The sequence below is a fragment of the Salmo trutta genome, chromosome 22, assembly GCF_901001165.1.
Source record: "Salmo trutta chromosome 22, fSalTru1.1, whole genome shotgun sequence".
In the NCBI taxonomy this organism is placed as follows: Eukaryota; Metazoa; Chordata; class Actinopteri; order Salmoniformes; family Salmonidae; genus Salmo; species Salmo trutta.
In genome coordinates, this window is record NC_042978.1 from 20,068,104 (window position 1) to 20,091,346 (window position 23,243).

General features: G+C 42.7%; 1 protein-coding gene across 2 annotated transcripts in view; it reads right to left on the reverse strand.

The window, feature by feature from the left end:
- Window positions 1–1,361: 1,361 nt before the first annotated feature.
- Window positions 1,362–23,243, reverse strand: part of mllt1a (MLLT1 super elongation complex subunit a) — a 28,901-nt gene continuing 7,019 nt past the window's right edge. Inside the window, exons 2-11 of one of the 2 annotated variants that reach the window (XM_029707135.1) lie at window positions 18,772–18,952; window positions 14,965–15,047; window positions 13,276–13,419; window positions 13,042–13,167; window positions 6,309–7,032; window positions 6,035–6,146; window positions 5,551–5,650; window positions 5,131–5,199; window positions 4,760–4,831; window positions 1,362–4,073 (exon numbers count right to left, since the gene is read on the reverse strand). In XM_029707135.1, coding sequence (XP_029562995.1) covers window positions 3,945–4,073; window positions 4,760–4,831; window positions 5,131–5,199; window positions 5,551–5,650; window positions 6,035–6,146; window positions 6,309–7,032; window positions 13,042–13,167; window positions 13,276–13,419; window positions 14,965–15,047; window positions 18,772–18,952 — 1,740 coding nt within the window. In that variant the 3' untranslated portion in view covers window positions 1,362–3,944. Of the gene's footprint in view, window positions 4,074–4,759; window positions 4,832–5,121; window positions 5,200–5,550; window positions 5,651–6,034; window positions 6,147–6,308; window positions 7,033–13,041; window positions 13,168–13,275; window positions 13,420–14,964; window positions 15,048–18,771; window positions 18,953–23,243 lie in introns of both variants that reach the window. The other variant, XM_029707134.1, reaches the window with a different exon arrangement.

The following is a 23,243-nucleotide window of genomic DNA, read 5'->3' on the forward strand; positions in this document are numbered from 1 at the left end:
TCTCTCAACCAGCTTCATGAGGTAGTCACCTGGAATGCATTTCAATTAAAAGATGTGCCTTGTTAAAAGTTCATTTGTGGAATTTCTTTCCTTCTTAATGCATTTGAGCCAATCAGTTGTGTTGTGACAAGGTAGCGGTGGTATACAGAAGATAGCCCTATTTGGTAAAAGACCAAGTCCATATTATGGCAAGAACAGCTCAAATAAGCAAAGAAAAACAACAGTCCCTCATTACTTTAAGACATGAAGGTCAGTTAATAAGGAACATTAAGAACTTTGAAAGTTTCTTCAAGTGTAGTCGCAAGAACCATCAAGCGCTATGATGAAACTGGCTCATGAGGACTGACACAGGAATGGAAGACCCAGAGTTACCTCTGCTACAGAGGATATGTTCATTAGAGTTACCAGCCTCAGAAATTGCAGCCCAAATAAACGCTTCAGAGTTCAAGTAACAGACATCTCAACATCAACTGTTCAGAGGAGACTGTGAATCAGACCTTCATGGTCTAATTGCTGCAAAGAAACCACTACGAAAACAACACCAATAAGAAGAGGCTTGGGCCAAGAAACACAAGCAATGGACATTAGACCAGTGGAAATCAGTCCTTTGGTCTGGAGTCCAAATGGGAGATTGTTGGTTCCAACCGCCATGTCTTGTGAGACGCAGAGTAGGTGAACGGATAATCTCTGCACGTGTGGTTCCCACCATGAAGCCTGGAGGTGGTGATATGGTGTGGGGGTGCTTTGCTGGTGACTCTGTCAGTGATTCATTTAGAATTCAAGGCTCACTTAACCAGCACGGCTACCACAGCATTCTGCAGCAATACGCCATCCCATCTGGTTTGGGCTTAGTGGGACTATCATTTGTTTTTCAACAGGACAATGACCCAACACATCTCCAGGCTGTGTAAGGGCTATTTTACCAAGAAGGAGAGTGATGGAGTGCTGCATCAGATGACCTAGCCTCCACAATCCACCTGACCTCAACCAAATTGAGATGGTTTGGGATGAGTCGAACCACAGAGTGAAGGAAAAGCAGCCAACAAGTGCTCAGCATATGTGGGAACTCCTTCAAGACTGTTGGAAAAGCATTCCAAGTGAAGCTGGTTGAGAAAATAACAAGAGTGTGCAAAGCTGTCATCAAGGCAAAGAGTTGCTAAGTGTTTAACACTTTTTTGGTTACTACATGATTCCATATGTGTTATTTCATAGTTTTGATGTCTTCACTATTATTCTACAATGTAGAAAATAGTACAAATAATGAAAATCCTTGAATGAGTAGGTGTTTTAAAACTTTTGACTGGTAGTGTATATTGATATAGATTCAATTGAAATGCTTCCTTCCACTGTAGTATCTTTTCCTATGGTGTTATTGTTTAACAGTTTAAGGGATCGCACTTGGATAAAAATACAGATAAATATTGAACCAATGAGAGGGTGACAGTTTGTGCCTGGGCTTCGTAACCATGCCTCATAGAGTACGGACAAATAGAACACTGCCTCATACCTTTGAGTTAAAAATACTCAAATTATAATAGGACATACACACAAAAATACTTCTCACTGAAAAGTCCACCTTTTCCTCCTTGATGAACATATACTGGATGATATAGACTTGGTTAGCTCATACAAACATATTCCCAACACCTGTTCCATGGTGTTCAACTGTAACAACTATGATACACAATACAACATTCAGGGAAGTTCTCCATGGCGCAACATTAGGCCTAAAAGAACACAATTGACAGCATGTTTCTGTATGTATAATAACACATGCCAACACAAATAAAAACTATTAAATAATTTAAAAAAAGGTTGGCAAAAAAATCTATTCATGTTGTATTGCATGTAAATATTGTATAAAATTCTTAAAAATACAGTTTAGATTATTACTTAAGTACTGAAGTCACCACAGCCAAAAGTGCAGAGGTACATAAATAAAAGATTGACTGTTGGTCGACGGTTGGTGGGGCTTCTCTATGGAAGAGCTGCACAGAGCTGCCTGCCACTCAACCCTTCAGCCCCCACCCACCCACCCTCATATTCACACACACACGAGGACAACAACGTTCCTCTCGCTTGACACACACAACCCATCCCACTCACACAGTTGCAAAGTACATCTTTTAAAAATCACTGGCAGGGATGTTGACATAGGCACAGCCAGACAAAGGAGTGGTGGACAGAGCAGAGTGGATGCAGAGAGGAACTTAAGGCGGTTGTTGTTTCACTCTAAACAGACCCACACATTCAGACCTCAACACCACAGCACCCTCACAGAGGAGAAGAAGGGGCAGAGAGCTGTGTGTGCACTTTGCAGGCCCAGACAACAGAACAGACAACTATTAAAGCTATTATCATCAAAATAAATAGAGCTGTTCACTAGGTGAAACAGAAAGTGAGGGGGAGCACCCGAAGAGAAAACGTTACCGTTAGTCTGAGTGTGAAACCACAGTGGATGTGAAGGCTAGAGGGGCCCCAGTAAGAGAAACATGCCTAGCTGGCTGACTGACTGCGGCCTGGTCTGGCACTGACCCTATCCATAGAAAACTAAACCTCAGACAACACAATATCAGCTATACACCCATTCATATTAGGATCTGGAAAGAAACAAGGCATAGTACCACTGCTGATGAACAGATGAGTCTTAGGATTTCTGGAAGGCTTGTGTTCCTAATAATAGCAGAGATAGAGCACTGGAAGAAGCCTCCAATTTGCAGAGAAACCCCACTGGGAGGATCAACTGATTTTAAGAGAGGGCACTTATGACAAATGGAGTTTCAGGCTTCCCAATTAACACTTAGTCAGGAGAGGGACTTTGCTCTTTAACCAGTGTCAGTGGGCCCTCACACTGGCCAACACATAAAGGCACTGAGAGGATAATAGGTTTGTTGCTAGCCCTAGAAAATGAACAGTAATACATTCATAGCTCACAGGTATCTGAATCGCAATCCCCCAATACTCCAAACTTATCAGTACAATAATAAAATGTAAAAAAGTGTGGACCCTTTTTTTGTGGGGGGGGTCTATGGCTACGGCTTTTTACCCCCCACCACTTAAAAGGCCATTCAGAAGTGATCCTCCACAGCTATTTCCGCTAGCTGTTGAGCCCTTTCATGCACATCGAGATGGAAGGAGGGAGGGACGTTTGAACTGACAAGAGCTGAACCCCATCCAGAACACTACCACCAACAGGCACATACACAACTTAGTGCCGGCGTGTGTAGAGACACCCTGGCATGGGACCCAAATGCCTCTCACTGTGTGTGTGTGTGTGTGTGTGTGTGTGTGTGTGTGTGTGTGTGTAAGGGCTGTAGCTTGTGCTCAAGCTAGCTTAAAGAACACTGAAAAAGTGACTAACCAAAGACATCCCCCCTAAAGCCTCTGAAATGCTCACACAGACACACTCTCCCTCACACACACACACACACGAATGCATGCATAGACAGGAATATTCCTACAGAGAAATTAACTCCAGCAGAGATGAGGGGGAGGGGAGGAGTGTTGTGCCGGGTAAGAGAGTGTGAGTGGGGAGGAATGAGAGGAGGAGGGAAGTATTGGGTTTGCAATGGCTAGAAGTGAGGCGAGAGGGGGAGGGAGAGGAGAGTGGTCGCATTCCACAGTTCTGCACACAGGCTGCTCTGCTGCTCTCCATAAGAAACATATATAATACATCTCTTGCCAGTCCCAGGCCAGCTCCTCTAGTCTGGTCCTCCAGTCCAGGTTAGAGGGACAGTGGCATAGCTGCTCTGACCTCATCCTCTACTCCCTCGTCCTGTTCCTCCATTCTCCAGCAAATAGTGAAAGTGTGTTCTGTTGTTATTCTATGGTTCTTCTCTGTAGCTCTGCTACAGCTCCACCTCCCCAGTGGGGGTCCAGGGGCTGAGGAGAGACAGCAGCCCAGCACCAGCCCCGCCGCGGTCCTCTGCGCTGCAGGCTTCCTGTCACGTGGCCGTGGTCTCCAGGCAGCTCTGTAGTTTGCGGACGGTCAACTCGTCCAGAGAGAACAGGTCAAAGTCAAAGGTGGTGTTGGTCACGTTGAAGTGGCCCGTCTCCTCGATCAGATTCACTATCTGGGGAGGAGAGGAGAGTAATACCCGGTCTTAGATGAACATAAAACCACTATCTGGGGAGGAGAGTAATACCCGGTCTTAGATGAACATAAAACCACTATCTGGGGAGGAGAGTAATACCCGGTCTTAGATGAACATAAAACCACTATCTGGGGAGGAGAGTAATACCCGGTCTTAGATTAACATAAAACCACTATCTGGGGAGGAGAGGAGAGTAATACCCGGTCTTAGATGAACATAAAACCCCTATCTGGGGAGGAGAGTAATACCCGGTCTTAGATGAACATAAAACCACTATCTGGGGAGGAGAGGAGAGTAATACCCGGTCTTAGATGAACATAAAACCCCTATCTGGGGAGGAGAGGAGAGTAATACCCGGTCTTAGATGAACATAAAACCACTATCTGGGGAGGAGAGGAGAGTAATACCCGGTCTTAGATGAACATAAAACCCCTATCTGGGGAGGAGAGGAGAGTAATACCGGGTCTTAGATGAACATAAAACCACTATCTGGGGAGGAGAGTAATACCGGGTCTTAGATGAACATAAAACCACATTGAACAGACAAAACAGTGTGACCTGTGACATGATAAAGGTATGATAACAGCGGACTAAAAAGTTAGTTTTACAACACATGTATACGCCACACACTTACATATGTGAACACAACACAACCACACACATACCTGCTGTAGGACGTTGCGCTCCCTCAGAGCCATTAGTCTGCGGTGGAGGTCCACCAGCTCCTCTGTGTAGGCCTGAAGAGGATAGTGGAGGACTGCTTAGTCAGTTAACTAGTATTAAAACCGCTCCATTCAGTATGTGATTACTGATTAACCAGTGTTGTCTACTGCATCTGAGTGAGTTTTACACCAGGAAGAATGTGGAGTGACAAGCTGGCAGTGATATCTAGAATAGTGGTGATAAAGCAGTACTGTAGAATTTGAACTAGAGTATATTGAACCCTGCACTGGTAATATAATTACTTGATACAGATGTTTGAACACAAGAGAAATAAGAAAAAAGGTAATAAAGTGTGTATATTTACCCTTCCTACCTTGTCGTATCCCTTCTTCAGCACCTTCTCTGGGCGGCTGCAGATGTCTGGGCTCTTCCTGCCCAAGACCTGCTCAGACAACACAGAGAGAGAGGTGGAGGGGCAGGACAGAGGGATAAACAGAGAGAGATGGAAGGGGAGGACAGAGGGATAAACAGATCAGAATGGGAAGGATGGTGCTTTAGGAGAGCAAATATTAATACCACACAGTCTGCGTGTGGTGCTAGGAACACTTCTGGGAATACAGAACCCACTGCTTAGCCATCAATGGTAACTACCGTAAATGACCGAAACGTCAACACAGTACATGTGCAGAAGGTAAAGTTGGTTGCGTGAGTAACAATCCTTAATGATGCCACTTCATCAGAGCGACAATGGAGAAAGCCGTCCTGGGAGAGATCCTCGGAGTCTGTGTTTTACCTTGTTATTGGAGGAGCTGTGTTTCTGTGGAGGCGGCGCCGGGTCTCGACTGGGGCGGTGCGAGCCTTCACTGCTGTCACTCTCGCTGTCCAGGCTCAGTCTGACAGGGAACAGGAGGGCAAAGGTCAGACAGCGCTCATTGTGCCCTGTTTAGCACAGGGAGCCTGGGTTTGTGGGTGGGAACAAATGTTTTGGTGAAGGGATTAGCTTCAAATCTGGGTTTGTGTTCACTCAACTCCGACTATATAAATCTTTACAGATTTCCTTCAAAAACGATGTAACACCTATAAACAACAGCGAACACATGTATGGGCTTATGTGCTACAAATACTGACCCACTGTGTCTCATAACAAACATCCATAGCTAAAGATAACCAGTGAAAAATTATTGGAGAAGCATCATAGGTGAAAAGAATGAGAGCAACAAACTTGGAGATATATGGAGCATTAGAGAGAGAATGAGAGAGGAGACACAGAATCTTACCGAGAGTCACGGTTGGGCGGGTTGGTCTTGACAGGCGTCCCTTCCTCTGAGCTGCTGTCATCATCATCTGACCCCTCTGACTGTAGGTCCTCCACCATAGAGCGCAGCGGGCCTCGAGTAGATTTACACACCAATAGAGAACATTTGCTAAAATGTACATGTATGCATCACAACCATCAACTAAACATCTGGATAGCTTAGTATAAAAGAAAAACAAACAAGAAATCTCCAATGGGTGTAAATCCCAGTCAAGAGATGGTCATAGAGGACTTACCTTGGCCTTGTTTCTGTCCAGGCTCAAAATCAGACTCTGAGCTGGAGTCAGAGCTGGAGCTGGAGTTAGAGGGACTGGAGGGGGCTGACTGCTCTGATTTGGAGGAGGCTTCATCCTCAGAGTTGGAGTCGTCAGACTCAGGCAGTTTCTTGGGCTCCTTGGCCTCCTGAGTGTCGGCCTTGCTGCTCTTGGGCCAGCGGCCTTTCTCCTTGGGGGGTTTCTTCTCTGGGTAGCCTGGGATGACTGAAGATGATGAAGAGACCCGGGGAGAGGTTCCGGTGAAGGGCACTGCAGCTGCCCCCTTAGATCCCTCTGAGCTGCCCTTCTTTGGCTTCTTGGCGCTGGGTTTGGGAGACTCCGCGGTGGAAGGCCGCTTCCCGGGGGCTTTGGGCTCCAGTGGGCCCCCTCCCCCAGCCCCCCCTCCTTTGGGGGACATGCCCTCCATCTTGGCCTCCTTCAGTGTCAGTTTGGGCTCTTTGAAGGCAGCCTTGGGAAGGACCTTGCCCTCGTCTTTCACTTTGATCTCCGCTGGCTTCTTGGAAGAGGAGGATGAGGGCTCACGGGCGCTCTTGCTGCTGCCCCCTCCTCCCCCGTCGCGGTCGCTGTCACCCTTTGACGCCGCCTTGCTCTCAGAGTCTTTGCGGGGGCGTTCGCGGTGCTCCTTGGTCAGCTTGTGGGGCTTGGGTCCCTTACTGCTGCCTCCACTGCCCTCTTTACTGGGCTCCTAAAGACAAGGACAATAGGACGATATTAAACACACAAGCACTTTCAAATGGTGTGCCGGATTAGAATAATACGTAGTAGAGTGAAGTAGGGCCCATACGCTCCACCACATACACATCTTTATTTGTTGACAATCAAGAAAGGTAAGAGCATTTAAGTGTGCTTTACTCTCTCTATATTGTCTACACTGAGAGTACAAAATAGTAAGGACACCTGCTCTTTCTATGACATAGGCTGACCAGGTGAAAGCGATGATCTCTCATTGATGTCACTTGTTTGTTCCACTTCAGATCAGTGTAGATGAAGGGGAGGAGATCGGTTAAAAGAAGGATTTTTAACTTGAGGCAGATTGTGAAAAAGCAAGACAAAAGATTTAAGTGCTATTTAACGGAGTATTGTAGTAGGTGCCAGGCACACCGGTTTGCGTCAAGAGCTGCACGCTGCTGGGTTTTTCACGCTCAACCGTTTCCCATGTGTATCAAGAATGGTCCGCCACCCAAAGAACATCCAGCCAACTTGACAACTGTGCGAAGCGCTGGGGCAGTCTAAAGCACTGCATCTCAGTGCTAGATGAGTCACTACAGACCCTGGTTCGACTCCAGGCTGTATCACAACCGGCCGTGATTGGGAGTCCCATAGGGCGGCGCACAATTGGCCCGGGTTAGGGTTTGGCCGGGGTGGGCCGTCAATGAAAATAAGAATTTGTTCTTCACTGACTTGCCTACTTAAATAAAGGTAACATTTAAAAAATTGGAGTCAACATGGGCCAGCATCCCTGTGGAATGCTTTAGAGACCGTGTAGAGTCCATGTCCTGACGAATTGAGGCTGTTCTGAGAGCGGGGGGGGGGGGGGGTGCAACTCAATATTAGGAAGGTGTCCTTAGTGTTTTGTACACTCAGTGATACAGTATATTCATCAGTGGAGGCTCCATCCTCCTCAGTGAATTTCATAAAAATAAAATTGTAAACCAATATTTTAAAAAATCCTTCTTAGATGAAACTATACTAAATATATTCACGTCACCAAATAATTGATTAAAACACATTGTTTTTCCATGAAGAGCTACAGTAGCCTCAACAGCAGTCTGTACGGTAGCACCATGGTGTAGCCGGTGGACAGGTAGCTTCTTTCCTCCTCTGGGTACATTGACTTCAATACAAAACCTAGTAGGCTCATGGCCCTCACCCTCTTCCATAGACTTACAATGTAATTATGACAACGTCTGGAGGACGTCCTCCAACTTATCAGCGCTCTTGCAGCATGAACTGACATGTTGTCCACCCAATCAAAGGATCAGAGAATGAATCTAGTACTGAAAGCATAAGCTACAGCTTGCTAGTACTGCAGTGCATAAAATGTGGTAGGTAGTTGACTCAGAGAGAAAAATAGTTGAACAGTTTTGAAAAAAATGAATTTCTTCCCAAAAGAGAGAGTAATTTCTTTTCACTTTCTTAGCTAGCAAATGCAGCTAGCTACTTTAGCCTACTGAAAAACCTTGCTCAAACAGAGGAATTCTATGTTAGCTAGCTGGCTATGACTATCCAACACAACACTGAAACGCTTCCAAGTCAAGGTAAGCTTTTGGTTTTACAAATGTATTGCCTCCGGGGCCCGCCGGTGTAACTGCAAAACTGCTTACTGATTGTACATTGTAACGTTATCGCATGATTGTAGCGGGTTTACTAACGCGTTAGTTCTATTAGCTATGTTGACTATGACGTTACTTTAGCTAATATGGTGACAACGATGTAGGCTGTGTGTAGCGGTTATGATATGGTTTGCCTGAAAGGTTTTTTCACCTGGCCACACACAGCTGATGTGCATTGAAGTCCACAAGCGAAGGGAAAAAAAGATAATAAAAGTAGATGCGAGAAGGGATACAATGTGGCTGCTATGAAAGTGAACTGTGTTTATGCGTGATCAGGGGTGTATTCATTCTGCCGATTCTGTTGAAAAAAAGTTTCTTAAAATGGAAGCAAGCATAATGGCGATAAACATACCAGAATTTGAAACTCTCGTTTGTAACTGTTGGACTAATGGTTACACCCTAGATCAGCTAGATGCAGGCAAGAGTGTGCAAGGTGGTATTAAATGTGTCACTATGTTGTGCAATTTCATTCACAGGCTAGGTTGTAGCAACCTCATGATGGGAATAAGGAAAATGTGAGTATCGTATAGTAGCCTAAACCTATCACTGTTACATTGTACTGGGTGAATGGAATATAAATGACAGTCATTCAATATGCTGTAATAGAAATAAGGCCACGTTCATGAAAAAAAAGTGTCATTTTAAAACGACACCGACCACCACTGGCATGCAGTTGAAGTGGGAAGTTAACATACACCTTAGCCAAAAGCATTTAAGCTAATGGCGATAGGATTTTTCGCTGGATGTCCGTCCCGCATAGGCCGCACAGGGGTTAAACTCAGTTTCACAATTCCTGACATTTAATCCTAGTAAAAATTCCCTGTCTTCGGTCAGTTAGGATCACCACTTTATTTAAAAAATGTGAAATGTCAGAATAATAGTAGAGAATTATTTATTTCAGCTTTTATTTCTTTCATCACATTCCCAGTGGGTCAGAAGTTTACATACACTCAATTAGTATTTGGTAGCATTGCCTTTAAATTGTTTAACTTTGGTGAAACGTTTCGGGTAGCCTTCCACAAGCTTCCCACAAAAAGTTGGGTGAATTTTGGCCCATTGCTCCTGACAGAGCTGGTGTAACTGAGTTAGGTTTGTAGGCCTCCTTGCTCACACATGCCTTTTCAGTTCTGCACACACATTTTCTATAGGATTGAGGTCAGGGCTTTGTGATGGCCACTCCAATACCTTGACTTTGTTGTCCTTAAGCCATTTTGCCACAAGTTTGTAAGTATACTTGGGGTCACTGTTCATTTGGAAGACCCATTTGCGACCAAGCTTTAACTTCCTGACTGATGTCTTGAGATGTTGCTTCAATATATCCGCAATTTTCCCTCTTCATGATGCCATCTATTTTGTGAAGTGCACCAGTCCCTCCTGCAGCAAAGCACCCCCACAACATGATGCTGCCACCCCGTGCTTCATGGTTGGGATGGTGTTCTTCAGTTTGCAAGCCTCCCCCTTTTTTCTCCAAACATAACGATGGTCAATACGGCCAAACAGTTATATTTTTGTTTCATCAGACTAGAGGACATTTCTCCAAAAAGTACAATCTGGCCGTAGTCTGGCTTTTTATGGCGGTTTTGGAGCAGTGGCTTCTTCCTTGCCGAGCGGCCTTTCAGGTTATGTCGATATAGGACTCGTTTTACTGTGGATATGGATACTTTTGTACTCGTTTCCTCCAGCATCTTCACAAGGTCCTTTGCTGTTATTGTGGGATTGATTTGCATCTTTTCGCACCAAAGTACATTCATCTCTAGGAGACAGAACGCGTCTCCTTCCTAAGCGGTATGACGGCTGCGTGATCCCATGGTGTTTATACTTGCATACTATTGTTTGTACAGATGAACGTGGTACCTTCAGGTGTTGGGAAATTGCTCCCAAGGATGAACCAGACTTGTGGAGGTCTATAATATTTTTGAGGTCTTGGCTGATTTCTTTTTATTTTCCCATGATGTCAAGCAAAGAGGCACTGAGTTTGAAGGTAGGCCTTGAAATACATCCACAGGTACATAGGCTAATTGACAAAATTTGAGTCAATCAGAAGCTTCTAAAGCCATGGCATCATTTTCTGGAATCTTCCAAGCTGTTTAACCTGTCTGGGCTAGGGGGCAGTATTTTCACGGCTGGATGAAAAACGTACCCAATTTAAACAGGTTACTACTCTGGCCCAGAAACTAGAATATGCATATTATTAGTAGATTTGGATAGAAAACACTGAAGTTTCTAAAACTGTTTTAATGGTGTCTGTGAGTATAACAGAACTCATATGGCAAACCTGAGAAAAATCCAAGCAGGAAGTGGAAAGTCTGAGAATTGTAGTTCTTTTGATTCTCTATCAAAGCTACAGTGTCTGTGGGGTGACGTTGCACTTCCTAAGGCTTCCAATGGCTGTCTAAAGCCTTCAGAAAGTGGTTTGAGCATTCTCCTGTCACTGGGCAGATAATAGGAGCTCAGTTTCTGAGTGGACTGCCTGGCAACAAAGGGATTGGATATGCGCCGTCACGCGAGCGCGCCGTTCCTTCTTTTTCTTCTTGAATGAATATGCTATTGTCCGGTTGGAATATTATTGCAATTTTACGTTAAAAATACCATAAAGATTGATTTTAAACAGCTTCTAAGTACGGTAATGGAACATTTTGACTTTGTCTCTGGTTCCGCGCTCGCGCGTTATGCCTTTGGGTAAGTGATCTGTACGCACGAACAAAATGGTGGTATTTGTACATAGATATGGATTATTTCGAACAAAAACAACATTTCTTGTGGAAGTAGCAGTCCTGGGAGTGCATTCTGACGAAGATCAGCAAAGGTAAGACAATATTTCTAATACTAATTCTGAGTTTAGGTTGCCTCGAACTTGGCGGGTGTCTGAATAGCTCACGTTGATGGCTGAGCTATGTACTCAGAATATTGAAAAATTTGCTTTCTCCGTAAAGCTATTTTAAAATCTGACACAGACTACTCCTGGATGCAACCGCTATCTATAATTCTTCAAATAATTGTTATATATTTTGTCAAAAATGTTTTGAAAATTGATGTGCACATTTACTGGACGTTTTGGTGGGAATACATTTTCTGAACATCACGCGCCAATGTAAAATGCTGTTTTTGGATATAAATATGAACTTTATCGAACAGAACATACATGTATTGTGTAACAATGTCCTAGGAGTGTCATCTGATGAAGGTTAGTGCTTCATTTAGCTGTGTTTTGGGTTTTATTGACACGTCCTTGCTTGGAAAATGGTTGTGTGATTATTTTTGTCTATGTACTCTCCTAACATAATCTAACGTTTTGCTTTCACTGTAAAGCCTTTTTGAAATCGGACAATGTGGTTACATCAAGGAGAAGTGTATCTTTAAAATGGTGTGAAATAGTTGTATGTTTGAGAAAGTTTAATGATGACATTTTGTTGTTTTTGAATTTGCCCCCCTGATATTTCACTGACTGTGTCCCGCAGGTGGGACGCTTCCCACGTAGCCCATAGAAGTTAAAAAGGCACAGTCAACTTAGTGTATGGAAACTTCTGATCCACTAGAATTGTGATACAGTGAATTACAAGTGAAATAATCTGTCTGTAAACAATTGTCGGAAAAATTGTCAGGCACAAAGTAGATGTCCTAACCGACTTGCCAAAACTATAGTTTGTTAACAAGATATTTAAGGAGTGGTTGAAAAACAAGTTAATGACTCCAACCTAAGTGTATGTAAACTTCCGACTTCAACTGTATCTATATTTTTAACCAGGCAAGTCAGTTAAGAACAAATTCTTATTTACAATGACGGCCTACAGGGGAACAGTGGGTTAACTGCCTTGTGCAGGGGCAGATTTTCACCTTGTCAGCTTGGGGATTCAATCCAGCAACCTTCCGGTTACTGGCCCAACGCTCTAACCACTAGGCTACCTGCCACCCCATATATCCTTCAAAGAACCCAGCTGATCCAGCACTACCCTAATCACTCCACTGTCAATGCACTCTTAGCCAAAGGCCCACCGGAGAACTGCCATTCACCTTGTGTCATTCTTATCATTCCACAACATGCATGTACGTATCCAGACGCTAAACATAGATCGTCTACGTTAATACTATGATAATTCAACAGATTTGATGTTTTTAATCATGCCTGTGTATTTGGGATGATCCGTGACCCAGAACATGGAGCAGAAGTCCAGCTGGATTAATGAAAGGATCACATTATATGATTAAAAGCTGGGGGAACAAAAGACACACACACAGGGTTTCCCGTCCCTTATCTCAACTGTACTCTACTCTCCTATCCTCTGCTGTATTGACTGGTTGAGCAATATGTTACACATTCCTACTCCTCCTTATCAGTGTAGTAGGCGAGGCATGGTGCTAACCTTTGACCCGTGGGAGGTCTTGGTCTTCTTGGGGTCTGAGAAGGCAGACAGTGGGATGGTGGGGAGCATGGGGTAGTCTGGACTGGGCCTCGACACCGCCTCCGTCCCTTCCGGCACCACCATGACCTGAGAGACAGAGAGGCAGAAGAGTGAGGACAAACAATAACACGGTACATTCTCTCTTGCCATTCCACTACAACACTCATCCCACATGTATCCCTTTCCCCATCTTACCCCTCCAGCCTTGACCAGCTTGCGTCTGAACTCCCGTGTGGGGTTGTTAAAGGTGAGTTTCTCACAGCGCAGGTGATTGACAGGGGGGTTCCCCTCCAGGTTCAGGAAGAGGTCATAGTTGAAACACACCTTCTTAGGCTCCTCCTGTAAATAATAATGAGTTCACATATCTAGTCAGCCTGCGCCGCCGAGCCCTGTTAAGTCCTTATCAGCAACATATTATCAGCTAACAGTAAGAATAGCCGATACCCTGCCAAGTCAATAAGAGGCATATCTGGAGTGCACACACTGATAAGCGCTAACATTCCACATTGGGAGAGAACAGTAGGACATTCTGGTAAACAAACGGATGCTTTCTGATCACCCGCCACTTTCAGAACATGCCAGGAGTCATAGAGTTACAAATAAAGGACAGACGCCAGTAAAAACAATCCCAGCAGACATACCAAATAAACTGTAGGCCCTTTTAAAACAGGACCTACAGTGACATGAGGTGCAGACAGACAGTACACCAGCCAGACAGACAGTACACCAGCCAGACAGACAGTACACCAGCCAGACAGACAGTACACCAGCCAGACAGACAGTACACCAGCCAGACAGACAGTACACCAGCCAGACCAGCAGCCAAAGGCCCATCACTAGCATGACCAGTGTTGGGTCTGCAGACCAAACACTTAGAAGACACACACTATCCCCTCAGCCCTCAAATTAAGTGGACACTTTTGATGACGTATCATGACATCTGACGATATACAAGGGGCGAGGGAGGAAGGAATGATTTTTAAATGGACCGCCCTTGCCCGGAAATTCGTCACTCGTTCATCCCGCGATGATTGTGTTTTCAGCCACCGGTAGCTTGTGGGTGCTTTATATGCCCTACAGTCAATTATGATTGCATATCTACTAACATTAAATATATAATTATTAATATACGCTTACTGTATGATAGCTAGCAAATTATTTAGCTAACTAGCGTTAGCCTGCCTAGCTGGAACTTCTGAAGGAGGAAAACATTTTACTTCTACAATTTCCAAAACCTAACAAAAACATCTTTACTTTTACGAGACGCGTTTGTGCCGTCATGTGCATTAGTAGCACAATTTAACTTATTTACATTTGTTTTTACACTTGTATATTGACTCCATATTGCCATTGAGGTTTTAAGTTTTGGCTGACTTTTCTTAGCGGATGTACAATCGTCACGAACTGAATTATGGGGAGTTTCAGGCCCCGAAGTGAACACAATTGTACACTCGCAACCGCGACTAAAAACGAGGGCTTATGCTGCAAACTTCCCTTGTTTGGCTAATCATTTGGATTCCACCAAGGGCATAAGGCGAGGGTAAGTGGAAGAGGGTGTGTCTTTTATGAGTTTGAACCGCAGCCCTGGTGTCTCCACACACACTGTCACATGACTAAAAGCAGCAAATGAACCACGTGCGCACATTGAATACCAACCAAACGACATGAATATTGATAGACTCAAAGAAAGAAAAACTATTGAGACTGTGCCAATTAATATAAACAAGCCATTGTAGGAGAACTATATCAGATTTGATTTCAGGAAAAGGCCTAGAGCACCAGAGAAAATCTTATCCATTAGGAATCACATGTAACAGTAGCCCACATTCTGAGGGATAGTGACACTTAACATAGTACCATTAGAGGCTGTGACTGAGCTCTCACCTTGTTCTTGAAGTAGACCTCGATGGGCATGAGGAAACCAGCGTAGCCAGACTCCTCCACTTTGTATGGTGGCTCCTTGCATACTGAAGAGACAACACAAGCACATCAGCCCCATACATTCAGGTGGATAACATCAACGGTCATTGCTAGATAGCTAATGGGGAACTAGCTCCAGCCTCCCTGGGAGAGCCAGTCATTACAACCTAAAGCTTGTGGGAGCCACCATGGGCAGTAACCATAATGATCACCACCATGGGCAGTAACCATAATGATCACCACCATGGGCAGTAACTATAATGATCACCACCATGTGCAGTGACCCTAAGCTTCACAGTGACTTAATGAGGTGAGATGTGCCTGGTCTGGAGAAGACGTTGTTTGGTGAAGTTCAACACTAACGGGGAAAAAAGACAATGCAACGGCACTCACTTGGTAAAATCATACCGAGCAACATGCACGTTAGATGTAGTAGGCAATGCTCTATAGTAGAGGTCGACCGATTAATTAGGGCAGATTTCAAGTTTTCATAACAAAATCGGTAATCTGCATTTTTGGAAGCCGATTACACTGCATTCCATGAGGAAACTGCATGGCAGGTTGACCACCTGTTACGCGAGTGCAGCAAGGAGCCAAGGTAAGTTGCTAGCTAGCATTAAACTTATCTTATAAAAAAAACTTTCACATAATCACTAGTTAACTACACATGGTTGATGATATTACTAGGTTAACTAGCTTGTCCTGTGTTGCGGTGCCTGTTAATTTATCATCGAATCACAGCCTACTTCGCCAAACGGGGGATGATTTAACAAAAGCGAATTCACGAAAATCGTGCCTAACCATAAACATCAATGCCTTTCTTAAAATCAATACACAAAAGTATATTTTTTTTAAACCTGCACGTTTAGTTAAATTCATGTTAGCAGGCAATTTTAAACTAGGGAAATTGTGTCACTTCTCTTGCGTTCATTGCACGCAGAGTCAGGGTACATGCAACAGTTTGGGCCGCCTGGCTCGGTGCGAACTAATTTGCAAGAATTTTACATAATTATGACATAACATTGAAGGTTGTGCAATGTTACAGCAATATTTAGACTTAGGGTTGCCGCCGTTCGATAAAATACGGAACAGTTCGGTATTTCACTGAAAGAATAAACGTTTTGTTTTTTCGAAATGATAGTTTCCGGATTTGACCATATTAATGACCAACGGCTCGTATTTCTGTGATTATTATATTATAATTAAGTCTATGATTTGATTGAGCAGTCTGAGCGGTGGTAGGCGCCAGGAGGCTCATAAGTGATCATTCAAACTTTACTGCGTTTGCCAGCAGCTCTTAGAAATGCTTGCTTCACAGCGCTGTTTATGACTTCAAGCCTATAAACTCCTGAGATTAGGCTGGCAATACTATAGTGCCTATAAGAACATCCAATAGTCAAAGGTATATGAAATACAAATGGTATAGAGAGAAATAGTCGACGCGCCATAATTCCTATAATACCTAGAACTTCTTAACTGGGAATATTGAACCACCAGCTTTCATATGTTCTCACCAAGGAACTTAAACGTTAGCTTTTTTACATGGCACATATTGCACTTTTACCTCCTTCTACAACACTGTGTTTTTGCATTATTTAAACCAAATTGAGCATGTTTCATTATTTATTTGAGACTAAATAGATTTTATTTATATATATTAAGTTAAAATAAAAAGTGTTCATTGTTCATTCAGTATTGTTGTAATTGTTATTATTACACACACACACACACACACACACAGTTGAAGTCGGAAGTTTACATACACTTAGGTTGTCACTTACGAGTCATTAAAACTCGTTTTTCAACCACTCCACAAACTTCTTGTTAAACTATAGTTTTGGCAAGTTGGTTAGGACATCTACTTGGTGCATGACAAGTAATTATTCCAACAATTGTTTACAGACAGATTATTTCACTGTATCACAATTCCAGTGGGTCAGAAGTTCACATACACCAAGTTGACTGTGCCTTTAAACAGCTTACAAAATTCCAGAAAACGAGGTCATGGCTTTAGAAGCCTCTGATAGCCTAATTGACATCATGAGTATATTGGAAGTGTACCTGTGGATGTATTTCAAGGCCTACCTTCAAACTCGGTGTCTCTTTGCTTGATATCATGGGAAAATCAAAAGAAATCAGACAAAAATTGTAGACCTCCACAAGTCTGGTTCATCCTTGGGAGCAATTTCCAAACACCTGAAGGTACCACGTTCATCTGTACAAACAATAGTACGCAAGTATAAACACCATGGGACCACGCAGCCGTCATACCGCTCAGGAAGGAAACGAGTTCTGTCTCCTAGAGATGAACATACTTGGTGCGAAAAGTGCAAATCAATCCCAGAACAGCAGCAAAGGACCTTGAAGATTCTGGATGAAACAGGTACATATGCATCTATAGCCACAGTAAAACGAGTCCTATATCGACATAACCTGAAAGGCCGCTCGGCAAGGAAGAAGCCACTGCTCCAAAACCGCCATACAAAAGCCAGACTACTGTTTGCAACTGCACATGGGGACAAAGATTGTACTTTTTGGAGAAATGTCCTCTGGTCTGATGAAACAAAAATATAACTGTTTGACAATAATGACCATTACATTTTGAGGAAAAAGGGGGAGGCTTGCAAGCCGAAGAACACCATCCCAACCATGAAGGACGGGGGTGGCAGCATCATGTTGTGGAGGTACTTTGCTGCAGGAGGGACTGGGGCACTTCACAAAATAAATGGCATCATGAGGAAGGGAACTTATGTGGATATATTGAAGCAACATCTCAAGACATCAGTCAGGAAGTTAAAGCTTGGTCGTAAATGGGTCTTCCAAATGGACAATGACCCCAAGCATACTTCCAAAGTTGTGGCAAAATGGCTGAAGGACAACAAAGTCAAGGTATTGGAGTGGCCATCACAAATCCCTGAACTCAATCCTATATAAATTTTATGTGCAGAACTGAAAAAGCATGTGCGAGCAAGGAGGCCTACAAACCTGACTCCGTTACACCAGCTCTGTCAGGAGGAATGGGCCAAAATTCACCCAACTTATTGTGGGAAGCTTGTGGAAGGCTACCCGAAACGTTTGATCCAAGTTAAACAATTTAAAGGCAATGCTACCAAATTCTAATTGAGTGTATGTAAACTTCTGACCCACTGCGAATGTGATGAAAGAAATAAAAGCTGAAATAAATCATTCTCTACTATTATTCTGACATTTCACATTCTTAAAATAAAAAGTGGTGATCCTAACTGACCTGAGACAAGGAATTTTTACTAGGATTAAATGTCAGGAATTGTGAAAAACGGAGTTTAAATGTACGTGGCTAAGGTGTATGTAAACTTCTGACTTCAACTGTATATATTTAAAAATTTTGAGGAGAGGATTCACCTTGACAACTTTGTCTTGACATCCTCTCCTCAAAATTATAATATATACAGTTGAAGTCGGAAGTTTACATACACCTTAGCCAAAAAGAGCCGATACCAACACACACACACACATAAAAATCGGCTGGTTAATCGGTATCGGCTTTTTTTGGTCCTCCAATAATTGGTATCGGCGTTGAAAAAAATGTTGTTTTTTTTATTTTTATTAAATCGGTCGACCTCTACTCTATAGGCCTTCTGTGTGTGTGCACATCACACTACCAAAGTTGTCAAGGTGAATCCTCTCTCCGCTCCCCAGACAAAAACAAACAAAGTAATCACAGAACCAGTTTGAGGCAAGTTCATTTGTGTGTGTGTTTGTGTGTGCATGAGTATGCTTTGTCCGACCCACCTCTCTTGGGTTTGGGGAAGCTCTCATGTAGCCGGAAGACAACCTTCTCCACAAAGTGCTGTATGTCCCCAGTCTCAGGCCCTCGCACAAACACCATCCAGTCGTGGGTAAAGCCCTCCGTGGTCACCTTCTTCCTCAACTGGGCTCGGTGTCCTAGCTCCAGCTTCACCTGCACTGTGCACTGCAGACACAAGGTCAGACATACAGTGCCTTCAGAAAGTATTCCCACCCCTTTCCTTTTTCCACATTTTGATGTTAGAGCCCAAATTTAAAATGGATTAAATGTAGATATTTTTTTGTCACTGGCCTACACACAATACCCCATAATGTTAAACTGGAAGTATGTTTACTCAAAATTATTTTATAAATTAAAAATGAAAAGCTGAAATGCCTTGAGTCAATAAGTAAGTATTCAACCTCTTTATTATGGCAAATCTAAATAAGTTCAGGAGTCAAAATGTGCTTAAGGGGATAGGGGGCAGTATTTGCACGGCCGGATAAAAAACGTACCCGATTTAAACTGGTTACTACTCTTGCCCAGAAACGAGAATATACATATAATTAGTAGATTTGGATAGAAAACACTCTAAAGTTTCTAAAACAGTTTGAATGGTGTCTGTGAGTATAACAGAACTCATATGGCAGGCCAAAACCTGAGAAGATTCCATACAGGAAGTGCCCTGTCTGACAATTTGTTCTCCTTCTGTGGCATCTCTATCGAAAATACAGCATCTCTGCTGTAACGTGACATTTTCTAAGGCTTCCATTGGCTCTCAGAAGGCGCCAGAAAGTGGAATGACGTCTCTCCTGTCTCTGGGCGAAAAACAACAGGAGATTTTGTGAGTGGTCAGGCTGAGAACAGTGACACTGGAGATGCGTGTTCATGTGAATTCTCCATTTTTTTCTTTCAGCCTTTGAATTAATACAACGTTGCCCGGTTGGAATATTATCGCTATTTTACAAGAAAAATTGCATTAAAATTTATTTTAAACAGCGTTTGACATGCTTCGAAGTACGGTAATGGAATATTTAGAATTTGTCACGAAATGCGCTCGCACGTCACCCTTCGGATACTGACCTGAACGCACGAACAAAACGGAGATATTTGAATATAACTATGGATTATTTGGAACCAAAACAACATTTGTTGTTGAAGTAGAAGTCCTGGGAGTGCATTCTGACGAAGAACAGCAAAGGTAATCCAATTTTTCTTATAGTAAATCTGAGTTTGGTGAGGGCCAAACTTGGTGGGTGTCAAATTAGCTAGCCGTTATGGCCGGGCTATGTACTCAGAATATTGCAAAATGTGCTTTCACCGAAAAGCTATTTTAAAATCTGACACCGCGATTGCATAAAGGAGTTCTGTATCTATAATTCTTAAAATAATTATGTATTTTGTGAACGTTAATCGTGAGTAATTTAGTAAATTCACCGGAAGTTTGAGGTGGGTATGCTAGTTCAAAAGCATCACATGCTAATGTAAAAAGCTGGTTTTTGATATAAATATGAACTTGATTGAACAAAACATGCATGTATTGTATAACATAATGTCCTAGGAGTGTCATCTGATAAAGATCATCAAAGGTTAGTGCTGCATTTAGCTGTGGTTAGGGTTTTTGTGACATATATGCTTGCTTTGAAAATGGCTGTGTGATTATTTTTGGCAAGGTACTCTCCTGACATAATCTAATGTTTTGCTTTCGCTGTAAAGCCTTTTTGAAATCGGACAATGTGGTTAGATTAACGAGAGTCTTGTCTTTAAAATGGTGTAAAATAGTCATATGTTTGAGAAATTGAAGTTATAGCATTTGAGGTATTTGTATTTCGCGCCACGCGATTCCACTGGCTGTTGACTAGGTGGGACGCAAACGTCCCACCTTGCCCAGGGAGGTTAACAAGTCACATAATAAATTGCATGGACTCACTGTGTGCAATAATAGTGTTCAACATGATTTTTGAATGACTAACCTACCTCATCTCTGTATCCCACACACAATTATCTGTAAGGTCCCTCAGTCGAGCAGTGAATTTCAAACAGATTGAACCACAAAGACCAGGGAGGTTTTCCAATGCCTCGCAAAGAAGGGTACCTATTGAGCAAGGTGAAGTTATTAGTTACACGTTGGTGTATCGTATTGACACCCAGTCACTACAAAGATACAGGCGTCCTTCCTAACTCAGTTGCTGGAGAGGAAGGACAACAGTGGCCAATGGTGACTTTAAAACAGTTAGAGTTTAATAGCTGTGATTGAAGAAAACTGAGGATGGATCAAAAATATTGTAGTAACGCCACAATACTAACCTAATTGACAGCGTGAAAAGAAGGAAGTCTGTACTAGAGGTCGACCGATTAATCGGAATGGCTGATTAATTAGGGCAGATTTCAAGTTTTCATAACAATCAGTAATCGGCATTTTTGGACACAGATCATGGCCGATTACATTGCACTACAAGAGGAGACTGCGTGGCAGGCTGACTACCTGTTATGCGAGTGCAGCAAGGAGCCAAGGTAAGGTGCTAGCTAGCATTAAACTTATCTTCACATAATCACTAGTTAACTACACATGGTTGATATTACTAGTTTATCTAGCTTGTCCTGCGTTGCATATAATCGATGCTGTGCCTGTTAACCTCTCTTGGGTAGGGGGCAGTATTTTCACGTCCGGATGAAAAGCGTGCCCAAAGTAAACTGCCTGTTACTCAGGCCCAGAAGCTAGGATGCATATAATTGCATATAATTGGTAGATTTGGATAGAAAACACTCTAAAGTTTCTAAAACTGTTAAAATTATGTCTGTGTGTATAACAGAATTGATATGGCAGGCGAAACCCCCCAAAAAAGCCTACCGCTGTTTTCAATGGCTGTCACTTCAATTATAAGGCAAAATCCTCCCAGATTGCAGTTCCGAGGGCTTCCACTAGATGTCAGTCTTTAGAAAGAGTTTCATACTGGTTTTTGGAAAAATTAGCCAGAAATTGTCTTTTTTTTTTAGGTGGCTCCCATTTTGGCTGTAGTGTTTCCAAGCGCGTGGAAGAGAGCGTCTTCTTTAGTATTTTTCTCCGGTAAAGACAACAATGATTCTCAGTCTTAGAATTTGATCGTTTATTTACGTATTAGGGTACCTAAGGTTTGATTATAAACGTTGTTTGACTTGTTTGGAAAATTTTATTAGTAACGTTTGGGATTCATTTTGTATGCATTTTGATGGAGGGAAACTGGGTGGATTATTGACTGAAGCGCGCCAGCAAAACTGAGTTTTTATGGATATAAAGAAGGACATTATCGAACAAAAGGACCATTTGTGATGTACCTGGGACCTTTGAGTGCCAACAGAAGAGCAAAGGTAAGGCATTTATTATATTGCTATTTCTGACATTCGTAGCGCACCTGCCTGGTTGAAATATGTTTTTCATGCTTTTGTATGCGGGGTGCTGTGGTTAGATTAACGAGAGTCGTCTTTAAAATGGTGTAAAATAGTCATATGTTTGAGAAATTGAAGTAATAGCATTTCTAAGGTATTTGAATAACGCGCCACAGCCGACCCTAGAGAGGTTAACAAGCGCATTCGCGAAAAAAAGCACTATCGTAGCACCAATTTGTACCTAATCATTTACATCAACGCCTTTCTTAAAATCAATACACAAGTATATATTTTTAAACCTGCATATTTTGTTAATATTGCCTGCAACATGAATTTCTTTTAACTAGGGAAATTGTGTCACTTCTCTTGCGATCTGTGCAACAGAGTCAGGGTATATGCAGCAGTTTGGGCCGCCTGGCTCGTTGCGAACTGTGAAGACCATTTCTTCCTAACAAAGACAGCCAACTTCGCCAAACGGGGGATGATTTATCAAAAGCGCATTTGCGAAAAAAAGCACAATCGTTGCACGAATGTACCTAACCATAAACATCAATGCCTTTATTAAAATCAATACACAGAAGTATATATTTTTTTAAACCTGCATATTTAGTTAAAATAAATTCATGTTAGCAGGCAATTTTAAACTAGGGAAATTGTGTCACTTCTCTTGCGTTCATTGCACGCAGAGTCAGGGTATATGCAACAGTTTGGGCCGCCTGGCTCGTTGCAAACTAATTTGCCAGAATTGTACGTAATTATAACATAACATTGAAGGTTGTGCAATGTAACAGCAATATTTAGACTTAGGGTTGCCGCCCATTCGATAAAATACGGAACGGTTCCGTATTTCACTGAAAGAATAAACGTTTTGTTTTCCAAATGATCGTTTCCGGATTTGACCATATTAATGACCTAAGGCTCGTATTTCTGTGTGTTATTATAATTAAGTCTATGATTTGATAGAGCAGTCTGACTGAGCGGTGGTAGGCAGCAGCAGGCTCGTAAGCATTCATTCAAACAGCACTTTACTGTGTTTGCCTGCAGCTCTTCACAATGCTTCAAGCAATGGGCTGTTTATGACTTCAAGCCTATCACTCCCGAGATTAGGCAG